The 12,433-nt window shown below is 44.0% G+C and overlaps 1 protein-coding gene across 1 annotated transcript in view; it reads left to right on the forward strand.

The window, feature by feature from the left end:
- The first annotated feature begins 220 nt into the window (after positions 1 to 220).
- Positions 221 to 12,433, forward strand: part of LOC126335113 (esterase E4-like) — a 143,823-nt gene continuing 131,610 nt past the window's right edge. Inside the window, exon 1 of the mRNA XM_049998067.1 lies at positions 221 to 489. Within this exon, the coding sequence (XP_049854024.1) occupies positions 274 to 489 (216 nt within the window). The 5' untranslated portion in view covers positions 221 to 273. The remainder of the gene's footprint in view (positions 490 to 12,433) is intronic.

A 12,433-nucleotide genomic window follows, 5' to 3' on the forward strand; every position in this document is an offset into this window, starting at 1 on the left:
TGACCGCCCACGTAGTTGCGTACTGACTTGAAAAGATCGGCCGGAGACGATCTGTCGTCGGCGGAATCCACCGATATCGGAGCCACTGTGACTGCAGCCCAACGAGAAGACGAGAAGCGCTTGACTGGAGCGGATTCGGTACAAGTGGTTGCGGAAGGCACCGCACCGCGCAGCACTGTCTAGGAAGAAGCGGCTGGACACGAAGCAGCGCGGTCTCGCCACATTACGTAGCAGCAGCGGCGGAGGCGGACGAGCGGCAGTGTCTCAGCAGACATGCTTGGGGTCGGACGAGCGGTGGCGGCCGCAGTGTTGCTGTGTGTTGTCGGCTTCGCAGAGGAAGACGCCACCTCGACGCCAGCGTTCCCGGAGGTGCAGACGCCCTTAGGCCAAGTGCGGGGCAGCATCCTATGGTCCTTGGACGGACGGCAGATATACTCCTTCCGAGGAATGCCTTACGCACGGCCACCTATTGGCGAGCGACGTTTCAAGGTACGCAGCTTCTGCGCTACGTGCATCACGTAAGCGAGCTATTCTGCCTACCGAGGTTTCCTCAGGGTGGTTGATCGGTGGCGTACTTTCAAGAGGCGTTCCACTATGCGTCACCTCATTTCATGGATTCTGCGAAAGTACGTTTTGACGTCGAGGGGAAGGTGGCGTCACGTAACCTGTTCTAGTATAGTCTGTTTCTTGGCTGTCAAGAACTCTTCTCGCTCCGCTTTCATACGCTGGCGGATTGTGTGTTTTTGCTACTTGTTAATTGTTGCTCCATTGCTCACCTCTCCTGACGGTATTCCCCCGTAAAAGCGACGCAACGTCTGAAAAATAAATAGTGTTCAGATTTCATGCATGGACAACGAGTCTGCACTTTGGGTAGTTAGAAATATAAACAAAAAACTCTGTAAAGTTCTGTTGTACGGAAATGGTCTCGACACTGATGTTGTAACCATCAATATTTGGATGGAAGGGAGGGATTAACATTTTTCCTTTATTTCTCAATTAATGTCTAGTGTGAACTGCCTTCTAAAATCAGTTTTTCTCTCTTTTTGTAAGCTCTGGTTAGAGCAAATGAACGTCATAAATTGTTTGTACAATGCTACTCTGTTTCTCTTCCGTGTGTATAATTTATAGTCTTCATCTCCAGCCACTGTGGCCGAGCGGTTCTACGCGCTTCAATCCGGACCGCGTAACTGCTACGGTCGCAGGTTCGAATCCTGCCTCGAGCATGGATGTGTGTGATGTCCATAGGTTAGTTAGGTTTAAGTAGTTCTAAGTTCTAGGGGACTGATGACCTCAGAAGTTAAGTCCCATAGTGCTAAGAGCTATTTGAACCATTTTGAACCTCATCTACTTTTTCATTGCTTCCCATTTCTCCTATTCCTTTTCCTACTCTTTCTTTTCCTCTTCATTCTATCATTCTGTCTCCTCATTTCTTTTGTCCTCACTTTCCTCCTCATTCTCCTCCTCATCCATCGTTCCACTTTCTCTCTTTCCTTCTATTCCTGCACCTCCTTCCTTTTCTTCCTCTAGAACGTCTGCTTTTCCACCTCACACGTATCCTTAACCTCCTCTCCATTGTCCTCTTCTTTTTTGTCTTTCTCATACTTCTTCATTATGCCATTCACCGACTGTTGTAGTACTCTGTTTTTCTTGATTAAACAACATATTTTTACTCTTTTAGTACGATTTTTTTAATTGCATTGGCAGTCTTTCAGGCTGCATTCTCAGTAGATGCTCATTCCATATTCTTCTGTCTTATTTTCTTTTTTAAGACTGCCTGGCTGGCACTGCCTTGTAGTAGGTAGCTACAGTACTATGAAGAAGCTGTGAGCTATAGCAGCAGTAGTATGCTAACTGTCATGGTTTTAACGAGTGGACAAGCTGTAGCAGAGAATGTGGAAACATGAGTCAACCAACTTAAAGAAAGGGTGAGAGGGAGCCTCTTATTGCAAAGTGATGCTAGCTATCACAGATAAACAAACACTGATGACAAACCCAGGACATCCTGATTAGGAATTAAGCAAATGACAAATAATGAGCTGCTGGAACAATAATAATTGTTCCCAGTCCACAAATTTGCACTGTAAAACACATAAAAAACAGAAATAAACGCAGAAACTCAAGCAAGAATACAAAACAAGATTTAATGGATTTCTGGCAAAAATTAGATTTCCAACACGAAATTTCAGAAGTATTTCTGATAGATAGCAAGAAATCCCAAACAAATTAATTCGTCAAAGAACATATTTTGCAGAAATTATTGAAACTAGGAAAAAATTAATGCTACTAAATATGTATGTGATATCATATAATGCTACGTATATAGTGAGGTAGAACGAAATATGAATGCAGATAAAGCAGTAACGTCCTTTAGAATTAAGAAAGCGAGAAAGTCTATAAAACAATGTACGCATCAATTAAATATGTGTGGTAGCACACAAGGGTTAGAATGTTGATTCATAATCTGTTCCAAATGCCTTCCAGAAACAATAATACATAATCCCTAAGGGATTACATAAAAACGATAAATTCAAGATAAAGAAAGATGTATGCAAATATAATTGCCCGATGTGGGAGTATTAATCTATAATACATTTTGTTTTAGTAAGTTCGAAATTACACGGACAATTAAGTGACTTTAACGTATACAGAAGCTACGACGCAGCATCAGACCATTTCCTCAACATCTTATAGGTACATACCGACACTGAACTTTACAGGGCAAAACTACCATAACCAAGGAATGGCCAAGGAGTTTGTAAAGAGTATCGATTATAAGAAGTAGCGAAATGTTATAGCAAAAAAGGTTATTAAAAGACTAATAGAATAATAGTATTCAAGACAATACTGAAGACGAATCGTGAAATACGTCAAATACAGTAGCAAAGCAGCGAATGGAGTATTAAGATAGAAAAATAAATATCATACGAAACCGGGTTTAAATATTTGGTTGCCAGAACTGAAGACACGATGACAGAGAAGCAAAGAGCATACTAGAAGTACAATACGAACATTGGTGCAACAACCACGGTCTTTCATCAAAGGAAAAAATATGCAAAAGGACTGCTTAGAACTGCTACCAACAAGATCGGGAGCACAGCATCAGAAGGATACAAGACAAGACTACGGAAAATGATAGCGTATAAAATCCCAAAAGCCCATAACAAAACTAACTGCGACGTAGTCCATTTAAATAACATCAGGGAACCACAGTGGATTACTGATTGTAAAAACAAAACAAAAAATATTTCCACAGGGGCAGGTTAGGATAAATGTTTTTATTTCATTCTCTAATGATCTCACTGTCGATGGGACATTAAACACTAATCGTCATTTATTTATTTGATTGTTTTTTGAAGAAGCAATCGGATTCTGTTTTCGGAAGTTTGATGATAACTAGGTTCACACAGCCTTTGTGAAATTTTTAAATGAAATGATTTCCGCTTTTGAATGTTGAAACATTACCTATTGCGACTGTAATTTCGATATGTTGTCGTTTTCGAACTGCAATCGCAATAAATAATGTTTTAATAGCCAGAAGTGGAAATCATTTCATTTAAGTATTCGGTATTGTTTTTTGTCGTTATTATGGCCTGACATGCAGAAATGATTTTGTCTTTCTTGGAATTTATTGAAGCAGTAGTGTCCGACTGAAAAAAATAAATCATTATAAAGACCTCTGGTACGAAGTGAGTATTAAGCAGAATGAAAAACAAGTTACTCCTTTCTTGTAAATGGATAAATAATGGCAGTGGGAAATTCGTACACCAGTAGGATTCGAACTAACTGCATAACTGCGTAAGACCACATGCCACCACACCTCAGTTGCGGAAGCAGGTAGTCAAATCATCGAAAACGACCCAAATTATCGAAAAACTAGCTGAGAAAACAGCAGTATTTTATTAGATCCCAAAAGAACGCATGAGGTCTGTTCAGAAAATTCAACAACATTCGGGATTTCACGTCAGTGGTGTGTTGGAGCGACATGTGGTTGGCATCCCTTCTCACGCATATGTTTGATATGTAACTGCAAGAAGTTTCACTCTTTTATGTCTGTTAGTTATTGTTGAGTGCTGTATGGAGTAGAACGTTGTCGCAGAGTTTGCGAATTTCGAGACGGCAGAGTTAGAGGACCAATGTGTTTGAATTATATGTTGCGTTAAACCAAGAACACCTTTACAGAGACACATAAAATGAAACAGGAAGCCTACAGTGATGAGTGCTTAAACCGTACCCGGTGTTACCACCGATTCATGAGGTTTGAAAATGGCCAGACGAAAGTTAAAGATGACCATCGTTCAGGACGCCTCTCGACGTCTACCGACGATGCTCGTGTCAGGAACGTCAACGAAATTGTGCGTGCCAATCGAAGACTGACTGTACGAGATATCGCAGAAGAATGTAACATTTCAGGTGCATGATGCCATGAAATCCTGACACAGCATCTTGGAACGCGGAGATGTTCCCTAAGAGAATCATAACTGGTGATGAGACGTGGGCTACGACTGTGATGTAGAGACCATGGTTGAATCTTCAGAATGGGTCGGGTAAGGTTCTCCAAGACCAAAAAACGCTCGTCAGGGCATGTCAAATGTCAAAGCCATGCCGATAGTTTTCTTTCAACAACAACAAAAAATGGTTCAAATGGCTCTGAGCACTATGAGACTTAACATCTGTGGTCATCAGTCCCCTAGAACTTAGAACTACTTAAACCTAGCTAACCTAAGGACATCACACACATCCATGCCCGAGGCAGGATTCGAACCTGCGACCGTAGCTGTCAGGCGGTTCCGGACTGCACGCCTAGAACCGCTAGACCACCGCGGCCGGCAGTTTTCTTTCACTTTGGAGGATAAGTTCGTCATGAATTGGTGTCACATGGAACACTGTTAAGCGATGGTGCTATTGGGTCGTGTTGCAATGCGTGCGACAAAATATGAGAAGGAAACGGCCTGAAATGTGGCGAGACTATTGATGGGTTTTACATCACGATAACGCACCGGCACATTCATCCCTGTTAGTGCGTGACTATTGCACAAAAAGCGAAACTACTGTGCTGCCACGTCCACCGTACTCTCCAGAGCTGGCCCCTGCGGACTTTTCTTTTATTTACGCAGCTGAAAACCCCATTAAAAGGACAAAGATTTTCTACGGGAGACGAGATACAAGAAAGTTCGTAGACGGCGCTTAGCAGTATCCAGCGAGAGGTGTACCAAGACTGCTTCCTGAAGTAGAAACGGTGTTGGCAGTGGCGTATCAATTGTGGAGCAGAGTATTCCGAAGGAAACCATGCACAATAAGGAGAAGGTAAAAGTAGAAAAATTCTGTGGACAAAGTTCCGGAGCCAGCCGGGGTGACCGAGCGGTTCGAGGCGCTACAGTCTGGAACCGCGCGACCGCTACGGTCGCAGGTTCGAATCCTGCCTCGGGCGTGGATGTGTGTGACGTCCTTAGGTTAGTTAGGTTTAAGTAGTTCTAAGTACTAGGGGACTGATGACCTCAGAAGTTGAGTCCCATAGCGCTCACAGACACTTCAAAGTTCGGGAATTTTTAAACAGACCACGTAAAAGCAGCTGTATTTGTATTAATGACTAGGTATGACTTTTTAGTTGCATCACACGGTTTTTCTATTAATTCCAGATTGACACCTTTCATTTCTCATCTCTGTCACGAGTTGAAGGTTGAAGATATGTTCTTCTCCTGTCTGTATGCGCATCGTTTACAGAGGCGACGGACAGAACGTGAGCAGATGAGTTTGTTTTCTGCGTAATGACTGCGTGCTGAGTTCTGAGTATCAGCCAGAAAGTAGTAAACCTTTTAGCATTTCACTTGAGGAAGGGTAAAACTGTACTTGTCCTCGTCCCGAAGGTCGAGTTGAACACCACCTTGCCTTACTAGGCCCGGTGCCTATGCCCGTGCCTTTCTCTTAAAATGCTCCCGACCATGCGTCGGGGCTTCCCTAGCTCCGCGGGAAATCACACTCGCCAATGCCACTGTCAGAATCCACACGATTCCTGGCAGTGCACGGCGCGCGAGGCGAACTACGCCACGTACTGTTCGACCGGTTTAATCGGAAACGCTTATTAATTCTCTGCTCTGCTACACTGTGAAATCGGTCTGTATAAGGATCGCCATCTTCGCTCTGACCCGCGAGACAACGTTAAACTGCTCACAATTTCTGAGTCAATGATGAAAAGCTCTGTAGCTAGCTAGCTATCGTGTTGGTGCACAAGTTCGTAGTGCTTTTCCATGCGTTTAATGAACACAACAGATGCACATTACAGGGATTTTAGCCATGAAAAATATATTCTCCTTCACAATTTACAACAATCTGCCGACGCTGGTGTAATTTTTCGATTCACCATTGTAGAAATCAAATAGTTTTGAGGTGAAGAACTCGTCGAGCTATGTTCGGACCACACTTTTAACAGGGAAGGAAGTTGCTTGAACGTTGTTCGATACAAAACGGAAAATGTGGAAGTCTAACGGCACAAGGTCAGGTGATTAATGTGGGTGCGGAATGACTTCCCAAGCCAACTCCTGTATGGCGTTGTTTGCTAGTCTAGCAGAAAGCGGGCGGGCGCAAACGTGGAGTAGCATCACTTCACACAGTCTTCCTGCTCGTTGTTCTTGGGTTGCGTCTGTAATACGCCTCAGTTGTACACCAAACAAAGACTGTTTCAGCAGATGGGTAATACTATCTTTTGTGAATGCGCGCTGGTCTTTGTACGAGGAACTGCTGGTTTGTTTGGGCTCAACCATTCCTTTCTCTTCCTTATGTTAGCACATTTCTCAACGCCAGTAACGTAACAGTATATGAATGGTCGATGTTGTTTACGAACCGGTTGATGACGAGCAAGCAGAAATGCACAAATGACCACCCACCGATTTATATGATTTTAGCACAGAACAATACATCCGATTTGTAACCATCCCCATTGTATACAAATGTCACACAATGGTGGAATGATCACACTTCGTGACATTTGTCATTTCTCGAGCACACTGACGCCGACCATTGTGGATTAATGTATTTAAACTATCTTCATCGAACCCCGAAGCATTTCATGGACATGGCGAGTCGCTAATATTCAGACCGATTCTCCTTAAAACAAGAAAATCATTTTCTTGCCGGGCTCTGCCCAAAGGCGTTATCCCCGTATATGGCGCAAATGTTTCTGGCTGTTTTCGCTTATGTCACTTCTCTATTGAATTCAAACAGAAGAATACGTTGAAAATGATTCGATTTGTCCACTTGGCATTTCAATTTCTAGCGTCCACAGCTCCACTCACTATCCCCAAAAAAGTGATAACATATAAAGTCATATAGCGACAGTCAACTACAAATAAAAAAATGACAATACTTCTACACGGGACTTTCAACGGTTTGTTAAGCCATGCCCCGTCGAGGTGCTGCACTACGCCGGGCAAAAGGATATTCGACATGATTTTAGGAGGTATGACATGACTTGTGTCGCCTCAGTGTAATGTCCTCATGCTGTACTCTGAGTCCTCCGATCAACTCCACACTCATTAATCCACAACATTTGCAGAGAAGAACAGGAAAATACTTAAGAAGTCGATGCCCGCGTATGGGACTGCACTTTCCAATAATTTGTAGGCTTTCCATGCCAGGAAAGTAACTTCGCTCATCACGAAAAGATGAAAAATTCCAGACTTCCGAAATGATAACCACTTTAAAACGCAAACAGCGCTCAGGGGGCTGACGACTTGTCATCTCAACAGCACGAGGGCTGATGGCCGATTTCAACAGCTACAAAACTTAATCATGAAGTTATTCAACATATAGGTAATCCATCCATTTAGAAACAGGAGCAGAACGCAGACATTCTCGTTGCACTTTATATGCTTATGCTTACAGTGCTTACGTAAGGCGTTGCCTTCTGAAAAGACTTAAGATATATCTTCTGGTAAACCTTCCGGGATGTAAGGTCGTGGTCCATGAAACTCTTCAGCTCCTAACGTTTCGTCCAGAGCTGCGCAGGACATCTTCAGAGGGGTGTTTCTCCTCCGGTGAGTCTTGCCGACTGACGGGTCGGACGTCTGAGAGCGACACCGTAGGAAGTGGGCGTGGCCAAAGTTACACGTGATATGCAGAGATAATCTTTGTCAGAGATAAAACTTAACTATCGATCGTAATCTCGCCACAGATAAAACTGTCTAGCAATTCTGTAGTGCTACTGTCCAAATATCACTAAGTTTCATGGTATCTTCTTTCCGAATAAAATTATCCCTATGTTTATATATTTCGATTGCTTCTCTACAAAGCCGAGGGTAATAGTTCGTCGTAGTAGATAAAATTTTTGTTTCGGAAAACTTCACTTGATGATTTCCTGACTGAAAAGCGTGTTCTGCTACAGCCGATTTGTCAGTTTTCCCTAATCGGCAAAGACTTCTGTGTTCTTTTAACCGTGTATATACGCTTCTCTTTGTTGTTCCAATATAAACTTTACCACATGTTTTTACCACGGAATTTTATATACGCCACTGGCTGATAGAGGAGCGCGTTTATCTTTGACAGACCGGAGAACATGAAAAATTTTCTTCGTTGGTCTAAAAACAGGTCTAATATCATGTTTACTTAAAAGAAAGTAACGGATCAGATTGGAAAGATGCCTCCTTCGCCAGTACCCGACCCCGAAGTAGCCAATAGCCAAGGGAATAGCACGTAGGCTCGCTCAGGAATTGAGATGTTAGACTCTTCCCCTTGAGCAAACTCACGTAGCCAGTTATAGAAGGATCTACAGCTTGCCGTGGATTGCGAACGACGGTGTAAGTTGGCATTTTTACTTTAACCAATCATTACCAGAGGTGGAGGTCGCGATAAACGACCCAAAAAACTGCTAGAACGGCTGCGGATCTACTCCCAGACTCTTCTTTTCACAGTGTGGTACTCAACCACTGGCCATCAAGTGACATCCGACATTACAGGTTCAGAAAGCAAGAGACAATGCGCCGTAACTCAGTATTTCTTTAAGTTTTAAAAGAAGCAGTGAAAGTACGAGGGTCATCCCAAAACAAATTCCCGACATTTTTCTTTTATTTATTTAATTTTTTAATTTTTTTTTTTCAAAGCCCCAACTTTCGTTCTAAATCTCTGCCATTCCTGGACGTTATAGAAGCATTCAAATGTAATTCAATTTGTTTCCTCCAGCCATGCTGTAGCGGTACTCCGTCAAGATAACAGCTGCCCTTAATGTTCGTCTGAAGCAACGTGCTGTTATATAGTTTCTGTGTTGTGGGAACGAGACAGCGACACATATTCTACAAGGGATTGAAGAAGACGTATAAGGACGACGCTCGATCGCAGCACAGTTAGTCATTGTGCCAGCAGGTTATTTGGCGAAAGAGACAGTTTCAATGTGGTGTCTGAATGTCTGTAGAGGAATAGTACAACATTCTGCGGTGCAACAACTAGCAAGACAGGTAGAGTCCAAACAGGCAAGGAATCAGACCAGTCTCCCGGCCACCCTGAAAAATTAAAATAATGTTGCAATCGGTTAAAGACAATATCGACGTAGGAGTGCCGGGAATTTTTAACATTCCTTGGCAGTGTGGCAAGAGTTACGTGGGCCAGTCTATACGGACGCTTACCGATTGTTGCGTCGAGAATCAGCGTCACCTAACATATATACTTTTGGCTAAATCGGCGGTGGCAGCGTACAGCCTGCTAAATAAGCACGTGATTTTGTTTGAACAAACGAGAATACTTGCTCACGCATCGACCTATTGAAATTAGGCTTCGTGAAAACAACTTCAATAGAGACATCGGCCATGCACCTAGCAACACATGAAAGTGTGAACTTGACAAGGAGAAAACTCAGAGGAATACTTCTCGCAGTTCACCGCCTGCTGCGATGGGTGTCACCGCAAGCAACGCTAGATAGAGTGCGCAAGCAGCGTCTATGGATGTAGAGCGCGCCACCTCTGTACGCGTCATCATCACTTAATCCAGCCAATCAGATGCCGTCCTGTGGGTGTAAAAGAGGGAACTTTGCCATTTCACGACAGTCGCTTTTAGTCCCTGAGTACAACGATGGATTCCATCATCGAAAGCTTGGAATTTTATCCGAATCTGACGTGGCAAGTGAACCGAAAAGTTTTTAGGCAAATATTGTTGGTTGGTTGATTTGGTAGAGGGAACCAAACAGCGAGGTCATCGGTCCCATCGGATTAGGGAGCGATGGGGAAGGAAGTCGGCCGTGCCATTTATAAGGAACCATCCCGTCATTTGCCTGAAGTTATTTAGGGAAATCACGGAAAAACTAAATCAGGCTGGCCGGACGCGGGTTTGCACTGTCGTTCTCCCGAATGCGAGTCCAGTGTGCTAACCACTGCGCCACCTCGCTCGGTTGCAAACGTAGCTCGATTTGGTAACTGATGTTGGTAGCAACGATAAAGCAATCAATACCGATCGATGTCAGCCTATTTCTATTGATTTAGTTAAACCCACAAGCCAGATTGGGGAGTTTCTTCTTGAAGTGCTCCTATAGAACTGTGGCCGCGCAGAAGACTTCGCCGATTGCGCCACGATCAGGCTGACCACTGCAGGGGGCCGCCTCCAGGTGCACAGCTGGCGACCCGCACGCAGGAAACTATCTTCCCCTCTGTCCCTCGCTCTCCTTCCTGTCGCATTTCCTACTTACGACACGGCGCTTGCATTGAATTCGGTCTGTCACCCGCCATTCTTCACCTGTTAAGTCCAGGAACGTTTCCCCGCGTGAGTCTTTATGTGCATGGTAGCCACACTGAACACGGTCCAAGCAGACGATTATACTCAGCGGATGAGCGTAGATAAAACAGTTAACAACAATGTCGCAAATGGAATAATTAAACTACAGTATTAGAGAAAGAACCCTCTGCCATGCATTTCAGAATGGTTTTCAGAGTGTAGATGCAGACGAACATATGTGGCTTTTCAAGATCACATATAATGGAACGTATCCTGTAACATTTGACAGGCGCTTTTAAAACACACTAGCGTACACTCAGTGTGGCTGACTTCCGGCGTTTATTGGGCTATGTTCGTCCACCTCCTCCTATAGATCCAGTCTCTGCAAAATGACTATGTATGTATAAAAGCATAACAAGATCATTTCATAGAGTAATTTGCACTTTGTACTGTGGATACAAAGTCTTTTGCGTTCAAAATAGCCGCATAATGACTTCCCACCGAGTGATGTGGCACAGTGGTTGGCTCACTGGACTCGCATTAGGGAGTACGACGATTCAAACCCGCGTCCGGCCACTCCGTGATTTCCGTGATTTTCCTACATCTTTTCAGACAAATGCCAGGATGGTTCCTTTGAATGGGCTCCGCTGACTTCCTTCCTCATCCTTCCCTAATCTGATGGGACCGATGACATCGCTGTTTGGTCCCCTGCCCCAGTCAATGACTTCCCGAAACGTAACTCGTAGTAGTGTGGCTTGCCAACACAAGGAACTCCGAATAAAGTGCCACAGCCTCTCTATGTATTCTATGCCTCTCCGTCACAAACAAATACATGTGTCTGGAGCACTCAGTGTGTAAGCTGTCTCCCTGCCGACGTTTACTGCTCATTTCTTATTACTTGCTTTTTTCTCTGTACTTACACTTCTGTCCGTCATGCTCTTGTCGCTTATTGCACTTACAGCTATCTCCTATACCAGAAATTCCGTTCATAGTGTTTTGACCTGAACTCACTGTCTCAACACGTCCGATTGACACCCCTGTTCACACCAACAATTACCTCCATCCAACTCCCAGTGCTGAAGGCATTATCAGAGTCATGGCGATCGTCCTCCAAAACAACCACCCATTCCAACATCCACACACCCTCCAAGAAATTTCCCTTGCTGCCCACTCCATCTTCCATCTCAACACTCAAGCTACCTGCTTCCTCAACCAAGTACATTTCATCACTACTCACCTTGAAAATCTTGTCTAAACCTCCTCCAGTCCTCATCTGCACGAACCACTCTTATCCCTTACAACAGATCGACAGCACTACCAAATCATTTTACAGCAACATCCGATACCTACCTACCAAAAAACACCTTTTAAGGCATACCCTGCCCGAGCACAATGTCCCACCTTTGCCCTTAATGAAACATTCCACCAACCCTATCACACCATCTGAACCTGTCTCTGTATCCCACATTGCACACATAAACCCTCTCCCCTGGCCAGAGGAGGAGCCACAATTGGCCACTGCTAGAACATCCCTAATCAGCCGCAACCCTTATACAAAACTCCCACTGAACACCTTATCCTTACCCTTATATTCCAAACCCTAACCACTACCTGTGCCACCATCTACATCTGATTTAATCATCCCACTCACGATGCCTTCCTCACCCAAAAACCATACCTTTTCCAGCTTTATTATTGCCGCTGACCTCAGCATCCATAGTAGATCCCCCACAGAACTTCAGGG

This window comes from Schistocerca gregaria, chromosome 2, assembly GCF_023897955.1.
Source record: "Schistocerca gregaria isolate iqSchGreg1 chromosome 2, iqSchGreg1.2, whole genome shotgun sequence".
NCBI lineage: Eukaryota > Metazoa > Arthropoda > Insecta > Orthoptera > Acrididae > Schistocerca > Schistocerca gregaria.